This window comes from Halichoerus grypus, chromosome 5, assembly GCF_964656455.1.
Source record: "Halichoerus grypus chromosome 5, mHalGry1.hap1.1, whole genome shotgun sequence".
NCBI classification, from domain to species: Eukaryota; Metazoa; Chordata; class Mammalia; order Carnivora; family Phocidae; genus Halichoerus; species Halichoerus grypus.
This window is the reverse complement of record NC_135716.1, coordinates 127,406,629-127,429,171: the sequence shown is the minus strand read 5'-3', so window position 1 is coordinate 127,429,171 and position 22,543 is coordinate 127,406,629. Positions and strand designations below refer to the sequence as shown.

The window sequence follows — 22,543 nt, the reverse complement described above, 5'->3', positions numbered from 1 at the left end:
TGCTTCTCCCTTTCCCTCTGCCTGTCGCTCCCCCTGCTTGTGCTCTCTCTCTCTCTCTCTGTCAAATAAATAAAGAAAATCTTTAAAAAAAAAAGAAAATTTTGTTTTAACAGTAGGAATTTAATGTTTATTAAACACAAGGAGAAAGCCTAAATGTATACCAATTAGTAATTCTGGGTTATTGTTTAAAGCAATGATTCTCTTAATTGCTTGTCAACCAGATGTAATACATCAACAATCTAAACTTCCCTAAACTTTGGAACATATTAATAAGAACTCATTTACAGTGAAAGAACAATTTAGGTTTTAAGTGTAAGTGAACTCAGACTCCTAAATTTGATAAGAATTGTTCCAAGTGCATCAGTTTGATTTCATAGGATACATGTTCTTTATAATTTATTTGTTGGAATCATAAAGGTAGAAGTGTCAAGGTCAATTTTTGTATTTTTCATCTTGAAAGCATCCTTTTAAATATTTATGAAGAGACTAGTGTGAAATATAAATAGCAGATGCACAAGTGTAGATTGGGATAAATAAATAATATGAACCCAAAATAAAGGAATTCAGAAAGAATGTAAATAGGCTTATTGAAAGAGTATTAGAACATATCTATGTATGTGTTGAAGTGGTCTGATAAATCAGTTGAAAAGATGGAGACATTAACATTAGATTTAGGCAATTCAATAGAACATGAAGGTTGGTCAAAAAAGGAATAGTTGAAGAACTAAGGTGTTTACGATTTAAATCTACGGTGACATTTTGAATGAAAAACAAGTGAAAGAAAAAAATACTTACTATGAGTTATATATTCTTTAGAGAAGGCTTTTCCTTATAAGTTATAAATATTCCTTGAAAAGCTCAAATGGTCTTGGTAAGAAATTACTATTTTGGGTCTTATTTATTTTATATTTTCCCTTAATTTTTAAAAATTAATAGACTTTTCTGCTAAAAGTTTTACATTTATGGGAAAATTGAGCAAAAAGTACAGAGAGTTTGCATACACTCTTTATTATAAGCCCCCTCAGTCTCCCGTTATTGGCATCTTAAATTATTGTGGTACTTTTGTTATCATTGATGAACCAATATTGATATATTATTATCAACTAAAGTCCATAGTTAACATTTGTGTTGTATAGTCCTATGGGTTTTTCCAAATGCATAATGCCATGTATTCATTACAGTATCATACAGAATAATTTCACTACCCTAAAAAATCCTTGTTCTCCACCTATTCATTCCTCTCCCTTCCCTGCTCCTCCAACAACCACTGATCTTTTTAGTGTCTCTGTAGTTTTGCTTTTTCCAAAATGTCATATAGTTGCAATCATATAGTATGTAGCCTTATCTAACTGATTGTTTTCACTTAGCAAAATTCATTTAAAATTCTTCTATGAATTTTCATGGCTTGGTAACTCATTTTTAATTTATTGCTGAATAAATTTCCATTGCATGGATGTGTGTGTGTGTGTGTGTGTGTGTGTGTGTATGTGTGTATAATTTTTCTATTCATTACCTATGAAAAGACATCTTGGTTACTTGCATTTTTGTGATTCACATGCACAGCCAAATCATCTGTTGCCCTAGTGATTACCATAGGATAAAACTCTGAGAATCTGAACAATCTTCTTTTCCTCTTTACCACAATGTTTTCTTCTCTCTTCTCTTACATTGAATTCAAAGACACAAAAACCTTCAGGTAAGTAGGCACTTCACTTTAAGCAGTCTTAAAATGGTGCTCCTCAAAGTATGCCTCAGGTAGCGTCTACCTGAGTGATTAGAATCACTAAGTGTTCATGTTGAAATCCAGATTTGTTGGCCCTAGTACTGATCTACTGAAAAAGAATTTCTAGGGATGTAACCCTATTTCTATTTTTTTTACATAGCTCCTCAGGTGGCATCTACACTCACTAAAGTTTGAGAAGGTTACCACTTTTGTAATTAGGTTGTGTTTTTGATAATAGATGAGATAACCTGCTTTTTGAACTTTTGGAAGTCCAGAACTGGGAAGAGTAGGATTCAATCTTGAGCATTTAGCCAACTTAATGTAGAAAGAAGTAATTTTCACAGAAATATACTCAGTAGTGAGGAAAATATTTCCTGCTTCCATGTGGATTCCCTCCAACATCCCTTAGGAAAGAAAAGTAAGCGATGTTATCCTGGGTCATTTGCTTATTCCAGCCTTTTCTTCACCTTCCAGAAGGCATGCAGGAGGATTACTCCACTGCCCTCAACCCATGACCTAAACTCAAATTCATAAAAGTGACTTGTAGATATTGTTCCTTTGTAGGAAATTGTTATAGTTTGATAACATTTAATATTTTAGGTATTGGGATTACCATTTCCTGAATTTTTATGCTGTTATCCTACTTTTTTGGGGGGTAAAGGGGGACAAAATTTATTGCTTCAGAGTATAGCAAAATTCAGTTAAGTTGCTGATTGGATTTTCAAACTGACAGCACAAATTGTAGCTTTTGAAAATCAAAGCTTCCATTTGTAAGAGCCAGCCTTTCTGAAAGAATAAAAATATTTTTGAAAATCAAAAGGAAAAATCCTAAAAATTAATGCATCAAATTTATATCCTAAACAGGAAATTGGAAAAATAATGCAAAATGATATAAGAACTAGTTTTTCTTTCAAGTGGTACAGGCAGTAAACACACACACACACACACACACATACATACACATACTGGTGTAAGATTTGAGATAGTGGAGACAGAAAAAGAAAGAAGATCAGGGAAAAATAGATTTAGATGTCCTTAAGAAGGTCTGCAGTCCTTCCCATCTCTGACCCTCTGGATTCAAAGTATGGAAACCATGGATTGTTTTAGGGAAATTTGAGAGAAGGGAGAGCTTGTGCCTTATTTCCCAAGGCTACACCTTGGGAGACTGCAAGCCTCTTAAAGAAGACTACCCGGTATGGTGTTCAGGACTATACTGAATACTTGGTCTTCAATACCAAGCATTGAGGAAGTCAGCTGCCTGGGCCAATGAGCCTAAAGGCTGCATGTCTGGGGACAGCAAAGACTTTCTGATTTGAGGGGATGTGTGTCTCATAATTGCTAAGAGAAAGCGGGTGCAACTGGAGATGTCTGGCCTTCAAACAAGGAAAATGCAGAATGCATAGAACAAGTAACCAGAGGCCCCCACAGAATAGCAGACAGCAAAAACCATGGCAGCATATACTGATGAGGAGAGATAAAGGGGAGTTTTATCTATGGGAGGACAGAAATGTCCATGAAGTCAAATTATCTACTTTTCTAGCTATATCTGATAGGTATGGAAGCCCTCCCTCTGGAGCTTAGATTACCTTTGCTGAGAAAAAGGTGTGGGGAATCCTAAATTTGCCTTAGCATTTACTTCAAAAAGACAAAACTGTTCGAATATTCAACTATAATAAATGTGAAATTCATACCTGTTACATTAAAACTATGTCCTCTGGAGTTGAATTTCAAGATCGAAATCTTTATCTTCTACGTATAATTATATTATACAAAAGAAATACATAGTTAAAAATCAGATAACTTTTCTTTCTATGTTTTCCATTTTTTCTACATCATACCCTGAGTTCATTTCTATCAGGAGAAATATGCATAGGCCAAGAGAAATGTCCCCCATGAAGTAAATGGAAGGCGAATGAAAGAAGAAGAATGGGAAACTTTAACAATAATAATATCTAGCTTGAACTTCAGAAATATATAGACCTAGAATTGATTCCAGACTCCTCCAGCTACTAGCAAACCTGGATTTTCTCATCCATTATATAGGAATAATATATACCCTGCAGAATCCTGCAACGTATGAGGTATAAATGACAAAATGTATATAAAGCACTCAGACTAGTATCATCACACAGGAAGCATTCAGTCTTATTCACAATCTTGTTCTTGTCATTCTTATTTTATGAATTGCCATTTGTAGAACTCCATGTCTTAGATTTTATCTATGATGGTGTTCAACATAATCAACACATGGTAAAATTTAATCATGGTCTATGTTGAGAATTTCTTCTTATAATTTTGTACTTCTAATATAGGCAAAACTTACATTTATTTCTATTAGTAGCATGTCATAGGATGTGGGTTCCCATTATTTATATAGAGAGATGAATTCTATCACCAGTCACTCTTTTCCAACTGGCATTACTTTAACTCAGGGGAAAATGATTAGAAAGAAGCTCTAGATAGTTTTAATAGCTGTTTGTGAACCTCAGATGTAACTGAACCACTTTCTAGATTTACCTGTTAAAGAAATGGCCCATGAAGCTATGCATGGGTAGATAATCAGTTGATGAAGGTAAATAATCCTATTGAAACATTTACTATTTATTTTTGATACAGCTGTTTTTAAACAGACTGATTAGTTCCCTTTATGATTTCACCCTTGAAAGCACAAAGTGTTTTGTTCTTTGTCATTGTTGCGTGACATTCTATTTGGCAGTCAGCTTATTTTTAGCCAGACTATCAAAATATTTTTCAACTGGACTGTCATTGCACTTGAACTTGGAATCTTGTAACCTGAGGAACTGCACTGAGGAAAAGAAGAAACTTCTAACAAATGGGAAATTATAAATCTAGACCAACCCAAACTTGCACGGGTAATTATTCTTATATCCTCAAATGTAACATGGTTCAATAGTAGTTATAGATAATTAACATATCATTGGAGTATCTGTTAATTTTTACACGGAGGATATGACAATGTATTATATGAAACTGTTGAGAAGATTATCTGAACTCAAATTATTTTTCTCTGAAAGATTTTTAGAGAAAACAGAAAATTTCTTACAAAACTGTATTCATTGTTAGGTAAAATGTTCCTAGGAATACTGCTGAATATAGAGATTTTAGAATTATATCTTAAAAATCTAGTATTTGAAACCTAAAAACTTTTGTCTAGGAACTAGAGATTGATATAATTAAAATGCAATAAAATCAAATGAAATAAGTCAAATACATTCTTTTATGTAAATATATTATCCAATATCAAATCGGTTCTTAATTACTACAATTGAATATGATTGCATTTTAGATATAAACATCTGTATTTTAAGCTTACAATCAGTAATTTAAATTAAGTATTGTAGAATTTAGAATAAAAACCTCAGTTTTAATTACTTGTATGTTATGATCTGTGTCTACAGTTTGCAAAGTACAGCTATGAATCAGTCCCATTTGTTTTTCTTTACTAGATGAATGGAAGAAGAAAGTCAGTGAATCTTACGTTATTATAATAGAAAGATTAGAAGATGACCTGCGGATCAAAGAAAAAGAACTTGCAGAACTAAGGCACATATTTAGGTAAAGTTCTCAGAGTTATTAGTTCTTGGTATAAGTATCTTTATTAATTATCTTGTTTTTAGATACATCTATATTTAAAAACACAACCCATAGAATCTCGGATGTTACCAGGCATGTTAAGCCTTAAAATATAAGGTTACCCCTTCTTGACCATTCATATAGCCCCTAAAATGCAAATATCTTATCTCCTTAAAAAATGACTTGCATGCTCCCATTGCTTAAGTTTAAAAAGAGAGGCAAATAAGGGCTGACTTTTGAATACAAGTGGTTACTGATCTGAATAATCTTCCCTGGAATTAGGTCTTTCTTGTAAGCCATGCCAGCAACAAAAAGCAAGATTTCTCTTCCCAAATGGTGGTAGAATATTGGCCATGTTGTTCTTTTTGAACTACTAGGATAAGTCCAATTTTAACAAACCTTCTGGTCTCTCGACATTGAAAGGCTGTCATTTAATGAAACTGAGTATCATTCTGCCCCTGAACAAGCATATAACACTATGTAATACTGGCTTTAAGCTTTCAGTGGGTTTTGTATCATGATAACAAGAGAAAAATAATCTGGCATAGTCACAACCTTGGGAGACACAAAATGTTCAGAAAAGACCCTTAAACACACAAGCAACCTTCTGGAGAAATTGAATCTGGCATTGAGAAACTATATGCATATTGGAGGGTCAGTTTAAGTTAACTGTCTGACTGAGGAAAAGTTCCATGTAGGCCAATTAGCCATGTTGACTTTTACCTGCATTATTCATCATATGTACTCGTGACAAAGAATTTCCTCTATTTTACTTGGAAAACAGGTGTGAAGCAGTAACCAAATGACATATTTTTCACAAAAACTTTCAGTTATAGTAAATATACAAGGTTCACATAACTGGGAATTAAAGTTATCCATGTATAATATAGTTTATATGAAATTGTCAGTGGGTTAATAAGGCTTTTTCAAGTGATTAATTTATAATTTAGGAAATAGTTGATTCTCTGTGTTAATTTGGCCCAAAATGATAAATCAGCATTGACACTAGTGATGAGATACCCTGGGCTGACTTTTGCAAGTACTTGAACATGATCAGTTATGGGAAAACATTTCAAATTCCTGTAGAGATTTGACTGGTACTGATATAATAGATTTATACATATGTATTTATTTTGTTGGAAAAAAGATACAAATATAGAACTTAATCATAAATCCTCTAGCTCTTACTGACTCAGATAAATATACTGAATGAAATGTGGTTAAACTAGAGAGATTTTCCTCAACTTCATAAAGTCAAAACCTCATTTATTAATTTATTTTTTTAATTTAAGAAGTACTGTGCAAGGGCGCCTGGGTGGCTCAGTCGTTAAGCGTCTGCCTTCAGCTCAGGTCATGATCCCAGGGTCCTGGGATCAAGTCCCACATCGGGCTCCCTGCTCAGCGGGAAGCCTGCTTCTCCCTCTCCCCCTCCCCCTGCTTGTGTTCCTGCTCTCACTGTCTCTCTCTCTGTCAAATAAATAAATAAAATCTTAAAAAAAAAAAAAAAAAGAAGTACTGTGCAAGTAAGTCAAGGCTAATTTAAATAGACATACCCTTTTAAGGATTAAGCTTAACAATGGGCTTGAGATGTAGGTCTTCTCTCATACTCAACAACAGACCGTTATTTTTACAGCTCCTGCTATAGCTGACTTTTCCTACATTTCCACTGTATGAATAAATGTGACCTCCTTTTTACTAATTAGTATTGGGGTAAGAGGCAGGAAACAGTGTCAAGGACAATATAGTTCAGAATTTATTGTGCCAACTATATTCAAGTTGTTATTCGAGCCACATCAAATACAAAACATTAGGTAATTCTCACCATGACTCTGTGTGATAAATATGAATTCTGATGGATGATAAATTGAGGACTAGAGACATAGTATCTTATCAAGATCATATGATCAGTAAGTGCCAGAACTCTAATTTGTAGCAAGGTCAGACGACTCTACAGAGAGAGGTCTTCCTATTACACCCTGCTTCCTGCTCCAGGAGTTCATAATCTGGTTTAGGGGAAAGACATATATAAATAACTCACAGAAGTCTATGACAAGTGCTAAATGGAAAGAAAAATAAAATGGTTTCAAATACAAAAAAAAGAAGATTTGGGGATCTTTATTTATTCATCAATTTTAAAAAGCATTCCAGATAAAAGGCATAGTTAAGTAAAGATACATAGGCAAGAATGGATGAGTACCGTGGAAAGTCTAGAGGAGTCAAGAAAAACTAATGTCTTGACCATTTTATCTAAGTTGAATAAGAAAGTTATGTCAGTCAGTGTAACAGTTTTACAGTGATACAAAAATAGTTTTAAAGCCAGTTTCTTTTATTTACAAACTATGTATCCTTGGATATATTATTTAATCTCATTGAGCCTCATTTCCATCTGTAAAATGAGGTTAATAATAATGATCTCACGGGATATTTGCAAAATGATGTCAATTAAATGTTGAGTTGAGGGCCTAACACACAGTAGGCATGGAATAATTGGAGGTTTCTATTATGGTTGGATAAATAAAGGCAGTTAGAAAGACTGAAGACTTTATTATCTAGTGGAAGTAACAAATAGTTTATTAAAAGTTAGAAAGTAAGAAAGTTAGGGTTAAATGTTTTAATATGAAAATTTAAATGTTTTAATATGTTTTCAAAAGTAAAAATGTAAAATGTTAGAACAATTCAAGATGATGCCAAAATCTGAAATATAACTTTTAAAGATTGTGATCAAAAGGGATTTGGCTACAGTACTAGAAGACTCATCAAAATAGATGTCAATTTTCCTAAGAATAATGGTAGGGCATTTTGTGGAAAAGAAGACTGATGGCCTAGTGCTGAAACCTTTAAGGAAATGACAGAAATGTCCCATTAGCTAAAAGCGATAGTAATGAAGCTGAGGAGAAGATTACCCCCAGCCTAGAATCATGTTTCTCCAAGGGCTAAGAACCTCCTACAGTAGAGTAACCAACAGTGCTTGCTAAAATTTTAGATTCCAATTCCAGTCCATATCAAATGAATCAGAATCTCTGGGGATGACTTCCAGAAACCTGAATTTTTAACAAGCTCTTCAGGTAATATTTTTGTATGCTAAAAATGATACTTCTGCTAAGGTTTAAAAACTATTTCTAGAAAGATATTCAAGTTGCACTGAAAACTCTGCATGAGGTGATATTGGTGAAGGGATGAGGAACATGAGAACAGAAAGCAGGCAACTAGTATGGTCTACAGAGATTCAAGGGAGCAAACAAACAAACAAATATAAACAGAGTACTCTGATTCTATCAAGCAGATGGCATCATTGGGAAAGAAAGTCAGTCATGCCTAGGGCAAAGTTCTGAGGATTTTCTTTTCTCTAGAATAAAATGATGGATGACAGGAAAGAAAAGAATGGAGTGCTGAGAATATAAATTGTCTTACTCATTGATTCACACACCAAAATTTTAAGGCGTTTGGGAAGATGAAACATAATATTGTATGAGATCACATTTGAGTATCTAGGACATTTTGGGTGTTAAATAAATGTTAGAGTCTTTTTCTTTCTCATCTTTATACATGCCTTATATAATGTAAGGAGTACTTCTGTGATGAACTACTGTGTTATGCCTCATGACATCAGGCTTTCTCTAAACATGTAGATAAGAGGAAAATGGTAAAGATGTCTAAAAAGAGGCATTTAACACCAGAGTCACAGGTGGAGGATCACTGGTATAAACACATATTTGGGAGGTTTTTGGAGTTTTTGTTGTTTTTATTTGCTAACAAGTTTCTTTATGGCATTCAAGGTAGATAATAAATCCATTAATTAAAAGAGATTTTCCACACCATTGTGCACCAAGGCTTCTGTTAGCTCACATACATAATCTCCTGGTATAACTTTCACCCACAATATAGCATACAGGAAGACAGTACTAAATTTTTTTTAAAATGTTTTTTTTTTATTTATTTATTCATGAGAGTCAGAGAGAGAGAGAGAGAGAGGCAGAGGCAGAGGGAGAAGCAGGCTCCCCGCCTAGCAGGGAGCCCGATGCGGGACTCGATCCCGGGACCCCGGGATCATGACCTGAGCCGAAGGCAGACGCTTAACCATCTGAGCCACCCAGGCGCCCGACAGTACTAAATTTTAAAAAGATAAAAAGAGCTAAACCGTTATGTTTCTTATGCCAATTTATAGCAGCTTTGGGATAAAATCTTGGTAGGGTAATGAAGGTGAAAGGAATTGGAATGTTTTCTCATGTTCCACAATAAAATTGCATTCACTCATAACTTCGGATATTTGTTGAGATAATAGATGGAAGATAGGAAGAGATGAAGAAAAAGAAGGCAGAAGAAGGAAAGACAGAAGTGGTACATTGGAATACCATTGTCTGTATTTCCTCCTCTGTGCTTTCTCTAATCTTTTTGCTTATCAATATAATAGCACTTACTACATGGTGTTGTCTTTATCCATTTATAATTCTGTCTAACCACTAGTATATGTGTTCACTAAAGGCAGCTTCTTTGTCTTATTTAGCTTTATTTATATTTGTGTTTATTTGTAATACCTATTTGTATAGCACTTGAAAGGAAAAAAACTAACAACTTAGTGCCTACCATATTTTAGTCATGCTACTTAGGTATTTTAATTTGCATTAGCTCATACAATCCTAACTGTATATATGTAAAGTGCTTTAGCACAATGATTGGCACATGGTAAATGCTCAAAAATTTTAGTTAAAAACTAATCATCATTGTTTATGTTAACAACCTCTGAGGTAGGCATTTGTTGCAATTGCCATTTTATACCTAAAGAAAATGAGGCAATCAAATTAAATTGGCTTGAACTAGGATAAACAATTTGTATGATTGTACTGGGATTGTATCCACTTGTATTTAATTTCAAAATGTGTAATTTCATGATTTTTGTTCTCAATCTGGGAGGGAGGAACAAATTATCTTCCAAATATCTTCAAATTATCTTCGAAATATTTTTATTTTCCCTATACCACTCCACAATTTTGCTATATCCTGTGTATTAGAACTACCCCTGGGGGTGGGAGTGGAAGACTATATTTTAGTCCCCCTCCCCTACCCCTGGGGAAACATGTACCTCGCCCACGATCTTTGAAAACCACTTACATGATGGCCCTCCACATGTAACTTTTAAAAGCTTTTTGATTAAATTATTTTGTTTCAATATGTTTTTAAGTCATTAGAAATTTTAGAACTGTATTCTGCTAATTTAATTGTCAGGGCTACTCTTTATCTGCTTAATCTGCAATATGAAATTTGACATCACTGAGGAGGTTCCAGAGAAGTTATATTGTTCCAATGCCATGCTATTTCAGCAATAATCAAAATAACCCTATTTTTTTCTCATTTTAAATCTTATTTTGTCATTGAGTTGATAATAATATTCCACTTTGAAATTGATTAGGTTTAATAAATAAACTAAAATAGAAGAATGCTCTGTTTCATGGGCAAGCAGTTGTAATATTTGCATGCTAAAAATGTACAGAGGGGGAGGGAAGAGAGAAAAAGTATATATGCCCTTCCTGCTCATTTTCTCCCTGAAAAGTTCCTCTGGGCCCAGCTGCAGTCCAACATACCTATCTTCCAAATGAAATATCTTCCAAAATTCTACTTTTTCAAAGCCATAACCAATTATGAAATTTAGCTATTGTAAAATGAATAGCTCCAGAAAGATGGCAGGCTGACCTTATCTAAAATAGTGAAATTCTGCATCAAGTTGAGAAGTAGAATATTGAGGGGGGATATGTCATCTTATAAAATTAAAATAGTGTGAAAGTATTATTTCGCATGTTTGGTTAGTGCATTGTGCTAATTAGTAATGAAACAAAAACAAACCATCACAGCAACAGAAAGACAATTCACATTGCCCCAAGACTGCCTACCTTTTTATTTCTTTTCTTGCTTGTCTAGGTAAAACCAGTTATGAATAATAATTGTACAATAATAGCTTGTGGAAACCTTATGAAGCAGCTTGATCTCAATCTCTCTCTTTGTCTTTCAGTCTCTCTCTCCCTCTAGCTTGCTACCTCACTAGCTCTCACTATCTTTCCTCCTTTTATCCTTACTCTATTCTTCCCTCCCATCCCATACTGCCTCCATCTTCCCTTTCTACTTCTGATCTCCCTTCTCAAATGCAAGGCAAAATAATAAAATTGTTAAAATAATTAATATAATAATATCAATGCTTTATTAAAAATAATTATTATAGCAGCTAATGTTTATAAAACTCTTGCAAGATCTAAGCCTCACAATAAATTATTATTGTCTCAATTTTATCATCCTTAGCTATTCTTCCTCTATCTGCCAACATATTTCAGCAATTATTTATTGTATGATGAATGAATAAATATACTTCATGTTAAGTTTGCTGATTGGATCTATATGATATTGGACAAATACATTTCTGGGTATTTCCTGGGGATATACCTTGGGAATAGATCTTATTGATGATTTTTTTGTTTCTGTTGTTTGGTGGGACAGGAATCAGAAACAGCCACAAAGAACACATAAGAAGTTACAAGGGGGAGGAGTTAAGATGGTGGAGAAGTAGGGGGACTAGGGGCTTTCCTCCTCTCTTGAATACAGCTGTATTGAGGTCAGATCACTTGGAACACCCAGGAAATCGATCTGAGGATTTTTAGAAGGATTTCTACAGTTGGAGGAAGAGAACATGGCAGGTGCAGGGTGTGTGGAAGTGAACTGGGAAAGAGGAAAACTGCCATGCTGCAGACGGAGGGAACTCTTTCCACAGGAGAGAAAGGGGCAGAGGTCGAGAGGGGTTGAGAGAGTGGGGCGTTGGGTTTGCACAAGAAGAAAACCTCTCAGACCACAGCCTGGGGAGTTAGGGGACCTGGGTGGTGCAGGTTTTTTGCAAACAGTGAATATAGCTCAGATTCTGAGCTTTTGGAAGTGTGTGACTTTTGCGGAGAGTTGCTGTAGCTTGTGCTCCTGGAGAGAAGAACAGCTTTGGCCCAGGAGCATGCACAAAGTGGAGTAGGGATCTCAGAGGTCGCACTGGGAAAGATTGTTCCCGTTCCTGGAGTACATTTGGAAGAGGGTATATATCCTCTCCAAGGACAAAAGACACTGCAGGCACCAGCAGATGGCCTTTCATCGGCAGCAAACAAAAGTGTGCACAGAGGCTGGATAACCTGGTTGCTGCTTTTCATGTTGGCAAAGCATAGAATCCGCACACTGCACAGGTGGGGAACTTTTTTTTGGGACAAAGAGCACTAGTCAGAGAGCAGCAAGCCTCTAATCCAGAAGAGGTAGCAGACCAGAGTGGTGCCACTACTTTAAGATTTGGACTTTTGTATCCCAGCGGTGCCAGCAGGACAGCTGGGCGCCACGCATGCTGATGGCCCTCACGTTTCCGTGAGGGCTTCCTGAACAGCAGGGAGTGTGAGAACCCCCAACCAAAAGGAGAGAGTGGGATGTTGCCATTTTACCCCCACTACCAACACAGCCAGGCAGCAGAGAACAACACAGCGGCCCCTAGGGAAGGTGGGAGTGGCTTTTGTCAAACCCCACCCACCCTATGCTTGGCAAGTGCTGTTTTTTTTTGTTTTTGTTTTTGTTTTTTTTTTACTGAGGGCGGAACTAACTGAGCCAGCGCAGTAAGCCTCTTCTGGAGAAGAGCAACTCAGGCAGCACACCACATGCACCAAGTGTACTGAGTGTACAGTGCCTCACGGCGTCCCCTTCAGTTCTGCTGGAAATAAGACCAGGCTATATATATCTTTTTTTCTTTTACTCTTTTTTTTTTCCTTTGGAATCAGACTTACAGTTTTTTTTGTTTGTGAGTTTGTTTTTTCATTTCCTTTCTCTCTCGTTTTTTTTTTTGTTTTTTTTTTTTGGATCAGGCTTCTTTCTTTTCTTTTTTTAGGGGTGCCTGGGTGGCTCAGTGGGTTAAGCATCTGCCTTCGGCTCAGGTCATGATCCCAGGGTCCTGGGATTGAGCCCCACATCGGGCTCCTTGCTCAGCGGGGGCCTGCTTCTCCCTCTCCCTCTGCTGCTCCCCCTGCTTGTTCTCTCTCTCTCTGTCAAATAAATTAATTAATTAAAAAAAAAAAAAAAGCCAGAACACAATAGCAGAATGCACACAGCATACACCAGAAACACTTCCCAAAGTTCCAGGCCCTGGAGAAAGTATGACCTCTTTCTAATTTTTTTTTTTATTTTTTAAGATTTTATTTATTTATTCATGAGAGACAGAGAGAGAGAGAGAAGCAGAGGGAGAAGCAGGCTCCCCGTGGAGCAGGGAGCCTGATGCGGGACTCGATTCCAGGACTCCGGGATCATGACCTGAGCCGAACGCAGATGCTTAACCATTTGAGCCACCCAGGTGCCCAAATATGACCTCTTTTTAATATATCATTATTCTGGGGGCACCTGAGTGGCTCAGCAGTTAAGCGTCTGCCCTGGGCTCAGGTCAGGACCTGGGATCAAGCCCCACATCCGGCTCCCTGATCAACAGGAAGCCTGCTTCTCCCTCTCCCACTCCTCCTGCTTGTGTTCCTCTCAAATAAATAAATAAAATCTTTAAAATCTTTTAAAAAAATTTATCATTACTCTGAGGTGCAAGAAACAAAGAAGCTTTCATAACACGCAAAAGATAAAAACTTAGCCAAAATGACAAGACAGAGGAATTCTCTCCAAAAGAAAGGTTAGGAAGATACCACAGCCAGGGACTTGCTCAAAGCAGATATAAGCAGTATATCTAAACAAGAATTTAGATCAACAGTTATAAAACTACTAGCTGGTCTTTAAAAAAAAATCATTGAATACACCAGATAACCCTTGCTGCAGAGGTAAAAGACCTAAAAACTGGTCAGGCTGAAATAAAAAATGCTATAGCTGAGATGAAAAACCGACTGGATATAATCACTGCAAGGAATGAAGAAGCAGAGGAGAGGACAGGTGTTATAGAAGATGAAATTATGGAAAATAATGAAGCTGAAAAGAAGAGGTAAAGAAAGCCATTAGATCACCAATGTAGACTTAGGGAACTCAGTGATTCCATAAAGCAAAATAATATCCATATCATAGGAGTCCCAGAAGAAGAAGAGTGGGAAAAGGGGGCAGAAAGTTTATTTGAATCAATTATAGCTAAGAACTTCCCCAATCTGGGGAAGGAAACAGGCATTCGAGTCCAAGAGGCAAGAGAACTCCCCTCAAAATCAACAAAAACAGACATATTATAGTGAAATCAACAAAACTACAACATATTATAGTGAAACTAGCAAAATATATTAAAAAAAAAAAAAAGAGAGAGAGAGAATCCTGAAAGCATCTTGGGAGAAAAGATCCTTAACCTACAAGGGTAGACACATAAGGCTAGCAGTAACACTGTCCATAGAGACCTGGCAGGCCAGAAATGATTGGCATCATATATTCAACATCTAAAGTGGGAAAAATATATAGCCAAAAATTTATTCAGCAAGGCTGTCATTCAGAATAGAAGGGGAGATTAAAAGTTTCCAAGACAAACAAAAACTAAAGGAGTTTGTGAACACTAAACCAGCCCTGTAAGAAATATTAAAGGGGACCCTTTGAGTGGAAAGAGAGAACAAAAGTAACAAAGACTAGAAAGGAACAGAGACAATCTATAGGAACAGCAACTTTATAGGTAATACAATGGCACTAAATTCATATCTTTCTATAATTACTCTGAATGTAAATGGACTAAATGCTCCAACAAAAGACAGGTTATCAGAATGAATGAAAAAACAAGACCCATCATTATGCTGCTTATAAAAGATTCATTTTAGACTCAAAGACGCCTCCAGATTGAAAGTGAGGGGGTGGAGAACCATCTCTCATGCTAATGGACATCAAAAGAAAGCCAGAGTAGCCATCCTTATATCAGACAAACTAGACTTTAAACCAAAAACTGTAATAAGAGTTGAAGAAGGACACTATATCATAATAAAAGGGTCTATCCAACAAGAAGATTTAACAACTGTAAATACTTATGCCCTTAACTTGGGAGCAACTAAATATATATAAATCAATTAATAACAAACCTAAAGAAATTCATTAATAACAATACAATAGTAGTAGGGAAATTTAATACCCAACTAATAGCAATGGACAGATCTTCTAAGCAGAAGATCAACAAAGAAACAAGGGCTTTGAATGGCACACTAGACCAGATGGACTTAATAGATATATTCAGAACATTTAAGCAGCAGAATACAAATTCTTTTTGAGTGAACATGGAACATTCTCCAGTAGAGATCATGTACTGGGTCACAAATCAGGACGCAACCAGGTATAAAAAGATGGAGATCATATCATGCATATTTTCAGACCACAATGCTATGAAACAAAGTCAACCACAAGAAAAAATTTGGAAAGGCCACAAATAAAAGGAGGTTAAAGAATATCCTACTGAAGAATGAATGAGGGACACCTGAGTATCTCAGTCAACTAGTTAAGCGTCTGCCTTCAGCTCGGTTCACGATCTCAGGGTCCTGGGATGGAGCCCTGAAATGGGGCTCCCTGCTCAGTGGGGATCCTGCTTCTCCCTCTCCATCTGCCGCTCCCCCTGCTTGTGTTCTCTTGCTCTCTCTCTAGCGCTCTTTCTCTCAAATAAATAAATAAAATCTTAAAAAAAAAGAGAGAAAAGAATGAATGGGCCAACAAGGAAATTAAAGAAGAAATTTAAAAAAATACATGGAAGCAAATGAAAATGAAAACACAACAGTTCAAAATCTTGGGGATGCAGAGAAGGTGGTGTTAAGAGGGAAGTATATAGCAATATAGGCATTCCTCAAGAAGCAAGAAAAGTGTCAAATACATAACCTAACCTTACATCTAAAGGAGGTGGAAAAAGAACAGCAAATGAAGCCTATATCCAAAGAGGGGAAACAATGAAGATTAGAGCAGAAATCAATGGTATAGAAATCAAATAAACAGTAGGACAGATCAATGAAACTAGGAGCCAGTTCATTAAAGAATTAAGAAGATTGCTAAATCCCTATCCAGACTTATCAAAGAGAAAAGAGAATGGAACCAAATAAATAAAATCATGAATGAAAGAGGAGAGATCACAGCAAACACTGAAGAAATACAAACAATTATAAGAGAATATTATGAGCATTTATAGGCAAACAAATTAGGCACTCTGGAAGAAATGGATAAATTCCTAGAAACATATAAGCTACCAAAACGGAAACAGGAAGAAATAGAAAATCTGAACAGACCCATAACCAGCAAAGAAATTGAGTCAATAATCAAAGATCTCCCAACAAACAAAAGTCCAGGGCCAGATGGCTTCCCAGGGGAATTCTACCAGACATTTAAAGAATTAATACCTATTCTTCTGAAATTTCCAAAAAATAGAAATGGAAGGAAAACTTCCAAACTCATTTTATGAGGCCAGAATTACCTTGATTCCAAAACTAGGTAAAGACCTAACAAGGAGAATTACAGACCAACATCCCTGATGAACACAGATGCAAAAATTCTCAACAAGATACTAGCTAATCGGATCCAACAGTACATTAAAAGGATTATTCACCATGAACAAGAAGGATTTATTCAAAGGCTGCAAGGGTGGTTCAACATCCACAAATCAATCAGTGTGATACACCACGTTAAAAAAAAGAAAGGATAAGAACCATATGATCCTCTCAATAGATGCAGAAAAAGCATTTGACAAAACACAGCATCCTTTCTTGATAAAAACCCTCAACAAAGTAGGGATAGAAGGAACATACCTCAACATCCTAAAGACCATACATGAAAGACCCATAGCTAATATTATCTCAATGGGGGAAAATTGAGAGCTTTTCCCCTAAAGTCAGGAAAACAACAGGGATATCCACTCTCACCACTGTTGTTCAACATAGTACTGGAAATCCTCACCTCAGCAATCAGACAACAAAAAAGAAATAAAAGGCATCGAAATCAGTAAAGTAGAAGTCAAACTTTGACTCTTCACAGACAACATGATACTCTCTGTGGAAAATGCAAAAGACTCCAACAAAAAATTGCTAGAACATATACAGGAATTCAGCAAAGTCGCAGGATATAAAATCAACACACAGAAGTCCTTTGCATTTCTATACACCAACAATGAAGCAGCAGAAAGAGAAATCAATGAATTGATCCCATTTACTATTGCACCAAAAACCATAAGATACCTAGGAACAAACCTAACCAAAGATGTAAAAGATCTGTATGCTGAAAACTATAGAACTGTTATGAAAGAAATTGAGGAAGAAACAAAGAAATGGAAAAACACTCCATGCTCATGGATTGGAAGAACAAATATTCTTAAAATGTCTATTCTACGCAAAGTAATCTACATATTCAATGCAATCCCTATCAAAATAACACCAGCATTTTTCACAGAGCTAGAACGAAAAATTCTAAAATTTGTACAGAACCAGAAAAGACCCCAAATAACCAAAGTTAGAACAAAGAATTCTAAAATTTGTACAGAACCAGAAAAGACTCCAAATAACCAAAGTAATGTTGAAAAAGAAAACCAAAGCTGGAGGCATCACAATTCTGGTCTTCAAGCTGTATTTTACAGCTGTAATCATCAAGACAGTATGGTACTGGCACAAAACAGGCACATTTGTCAATGGAACAGAATAGAGAACCCAGAAATTGACTCTCAACTCTGGTCAACTAATCTTCGACAAAACAGGAAAGAATATCCAGTAGGAAAAAGACAGTGTCTTCAACAAATGGTGTTGGAAAAACTGGACAGCCACATGCAGAAGAATGAAACTGGACCACTTTCTTACACCACACAAAAAAATAAATTCAAAATGGATGAAAGACTTAAATTTAAGGCAAGAATCTATCAAAATCCTAGAGGAGAACATAGGCAGCAACTTCTTTGATCTTGGCCACAGGAGCTTCTTTCTAGACACGTCTCAGGAGGCAAGTGAAACAAACAAACAAACAAAAAAGAACTATTGGGACTTCATCAGGAGAAAAAGCTTTTGCACAGCAAAGGAAACAATGAACAAAACTAAAAGGCAGCCAATGGAAGGGGAGAAGATATTTGTAAATGACATATTAAATAAAGGGTTACTATCCAAAATCTATAATGAACTTGTCAAACTCAATACCCAAAAATAAAAAATCCTGTCAAGAAATGGGTAGAAGATATGAACAGACATTTCTCCAAAGAATACATACAAATGGCTAACAGACACATAAAAAAAATGTTCAACAACACTTATCATCAGGAAATACAAATCAAAACCCCTATGGGATACCACCTCACACCAGTCAGAATGGCTAAAATTAACAACTTGGGAAACAACAGATGTTGGTAAGGATGCAGAGAAAGGGAAACCCTCCTACACTGTTGGTGGGAATGCAACTGGTGCAGCCACTCTGGAAAACAATATGGAGGTTCCTCAAGAAGTTAAAAAGAGAGCTACCCTATAACCAGCAATTGCACTACTAGGTATTTAGCCAAAGGATACAAAAACAGTGATTCGAAGGGGCACATGCACCCCAATGTTTATAGCACCACTTTCCACAATAGCCAAAATATGGAAAGAGCCCAGGTGTCCATTGATTGATGAATGGATATGTTACTCAGCCATAAAAAATAATGAAATCTTGCCATTTGCAATGCTGTGGATGGAACTAGAATGTATTATGCTAAGCGAAATGTCAGAGAGACAAATACCAAATGATTTCACTCGTATGTGGAATTTAAGAAACAAAAGAGATGAACAAAGGTGAAGGGAAGGAAAATAAAATAAGATAAAAACAGGGAGACAAACAATAAGAGACTCAACTATAGAGAACAAACTGACGATTGCTGGAGCAGAGGTGGGTGGGGGAATGGGGTAATTGGGTGGTGGGCATTAAGAAGGACACTTGATGTAATGAGACCTGGGTGTTATATGCAACTGATGAATCACAAAATTCTACTCCTGAAATTAATAATACACTGTATGTTAACTAACTTGAAGTTAAATAAAACAAACAAACAAAAAAAGAATTTACAATCAACCATTTGAAACTAAATTAGCAATTTAGGAAACTAGATGATCTAAAGCAAATCCTTTTCTTCTTTCTACCTTCTTGGTCTTTCCCTAAATTTCAGCAAATGAATTAATTTAAAAAATGCATCTACCTATCAGAATATTTTGGACATTGGTATGTTATTTTTGGCCAACTGTTCAAATGTTACATTTTTATTAGTTTCCATTTGTGGTCATGTCAGATATTTTCTTGAAAGGATGAGGTCATGAGAAAGAAATTTAATTGGATCACAAAACTACATACTTTTCTGTATAAAAGATAAAGGCTAAGAAAAGAGTTCATTATGCTACAAGAAAGAAAGTAACCTTTGGGTACAGGACTACCATTTTTAATGATTAAAGACAGAATTTACTGTTAGAAATATATTCATAATAGTGACTTCATTTTAATTAGGAACTTCATCCATACCTCAGCAAGCACTATGAACTCATTAGGATATGTTAAGTTACAGTATGGCATGGCAGGTGATGAAAAATGTAAGGGGTAATTAAAAAATAAATTGAGCTTAGGGTATTAGAATACATAAGTGATGTTCAATTGACAGGGAATTTGACATACACAGTTCCTTTAGAAGAGGCAAAAGAAGAGAATATGAAATATCTCTCCTAGGAATGATTGCATTAAAACCTTGAATATTTTAATTACATGTTTCAAAACAGAAAGATTTGACTAGAAGTTAATGGGAAGTAAGAATTAGGATTCAAATATAGCCCCAAAGTAACTCTTATTAAAAAAATTACATTCCAGTTATTAAAGTTAAGATAAAAATTGTACTATTAAAATTGCACTTGACTGCCAAATATTGTGGGATCCTATTCTCAGTTGATTCATTTTGTTGCCATTAATAGAAGTTGCATGAGTTCAAGGAGGATATAATTCAAGAGAAGAACAAAAACAACAGACAATAGCATTGTTTTGAGCAAGGAGCTCTTTAGGACTGTATATCGAGTCACACATGAATGGTCAAGTCTACTTTAAGATTCAGTGAGTTAGGGTGGCGCCTGGGTGGCTCAGTCGTTAAGCGTCTGCCTTCGGCTCAGGTCATGATCCCGGAGTCCTGGGATCGAGCCCCGCGTCGGGCTCCCTGCTCTGCGGGAAGCCTGCTTCTCCCTCTCCCACTCCCCCTGCTTGTGTTCTCTCTCTCGCTGTGTATCTCTCTCTGTCAAATGAATAAACAAAATCTTAAAAAAAAAAAAAAAAAAAAAGATTCAGTGAGTTAAGAATTGATTGTTGAACAAAAAGTCACTAATATAATTCATGCTTTCAATTTTACTTATCTAAACAATAGTTATTCATTTAGGGTTATTCTTATTTTAAATAAAGCCATAAACTTTATCATCTTATATTTTCTGTTTATTCAGTGTTTACTTTCTTTGCAAAGCTGATCGGGGCATTAGAGATCAGGACTAATGCTGAGGTCAATTGCAGAATTCTATCTAGCATGCATTTTTCCAGGACTAATGCACTTAAAGGATCCAGGACACAGTGAGTAGTTTTATATCAAGTAGACTGTTGAGAACATGGTAAGATGATTTTTAAGAACAGAGGTGGAGCACAAAGTTGGTGTTTAGTAGGTGTTGCGCCAGACTGATTGAATGCATCATCAAAGTTAGATCATGGAATAAGAAAGCAATTGAGTCTATCTTCTCATAAAACCTTTCAGTGCAACTGTTCCCCCCCTTTGGATTTTTAAGATCCCCTCTTTTTTCCTCCTTTGTTAAGTTAATATCTACAGTGTTGAAAATAGCCTTCCCATGATGCCCCTGGACTTACATTACAAAATTGTGATTCTAGTAGTTGCTCTGAGTCACTGACAGGTGCTAGGTGTCACAACATCCAAGTTGGTAGTCTTTTTAAAAGCATGTGAAGACAAGGTCAGACATTTTCTAGGAGCCTGAATGAGAGCCACCATGAGCATAAAATACATCTATAGAATTCTCAAAATCAGGAAATTTTACAGGTTATCAAATGTGAGAGATTGAAGAAGGTCAAACTTGGTTTGAAAATTGTGCTAAAATTCTCCCAAGATTTAGACTATGCAGGGGAAGTTGTACACTCAGTGACCTTGTTAACAATAGTGATAATAATAAAATAACGATTTATTGATAACATATGTGCTAGGTAATACAGTAAGCCCTAACCTCATGTATTCTTCACAACAATACAATCTCTATGCATTATTTTAATCATTTCATAACTGAAGAAATTACAGCTTGAAGAGGTTTAATAACTTGTCCAAATTGGAGGGGAGAAAAAAAAACTACTTAAAAGGCAGAAGCAGGATAGGATTTCAATCCTCGCGTAGATACAAGGCCCAAGCTTTTAAGGATTACCTACACTGCTGAAATGATTTTCCACTTTTAAAACATCAAAACATGGCAAATATTGCTGTATAATATTAGAAATACATTGAAAAACTAATTTTCTCAAGGGTTTATTGCTGCAGAGGAGCTCCCAAGCCTTTTCTTCTTTCTGCGTTTGCCATTAAGTTCATTATAGTTAGCTCAAAAGATACTTCCTTCCCTGTTCTTCTTTTAGGCTGAAGGTTATATATTTCTTTACATTTAACAGAAGGCTTCCCTTTCCTTCCCCACCCAATACTTTGTTTTCTGTCTTTTGATCTTATTGTGTATTTTCATTGCTGGATAATGGAAGGACCAGGAAAGAAAAGCCAATGCAGCTCAGAGTTTCTAAATCATTGTCAATCAACATCTTCAATGGTTAGTCAGTTTCCTTTCCCTTTTTATTTATGGACACTGATTTCCTACAAACTTTAAGAGAAAAACCCCATCCACTTAGGTTTAAAAGCAGAGTTCAGCTCTTCAGAAAACCTGTACTATTTGAAATCATAACCACAGAGAAGACCTCTGTGAATGCACTTGTAAGTCTGGGCTGCTGAGTGCACTTTGTTTAGTACTACCTATTAAGTTTAATTTCTGCAAGACATCTATAATACAATTGGCTTTAAGAGTTTAGAAGCCTGGCTCAGGCAAAGGCCACACATTTCCAAGAACCATGTTATTTTGTGAAGTTCCTGCACATACCATAAAATAGGAATACCATTTACAATTAGGTTCATTTTAAATAGATATTTAAAACAGTAGTATTTTCATCAGAAATATTTTTTTGGCATCATTCATTGAACTGGGGGAAAGCACAGATAGGAGTGAGTTAAACTCTTAGCTATTTTTCCCGAAA

At 35.8% G+C, this 22,543-nt stretch overlaps 1 protein-coding gene across 1 annotated transcript in view; it reads left to right on the top strand.

Moving 5' to 3' along the window:
• The first annotated feature begins 4,556 nt into the window (after positions 1-4,556).
• Positions 4,557-22,543, top strand: part of TNNI3K (TNNI3 interacting kinase) — a 303,991-nt gene continuing 286,004 nt past the window's right edge. The window contains exons 1-2 of the mRNA XM_078072905.1: positions 4,557-4,596; positions 5,191-5,299. Of these exons, the coding sequence (XP_077929031.1) occupies positions 4,557-4,596; positions 5,191-5,299 (149 nt within the window). The remainder of the gene's footprint in view (positions 4,597-5,190; positions 5,300-22,543) is intronic.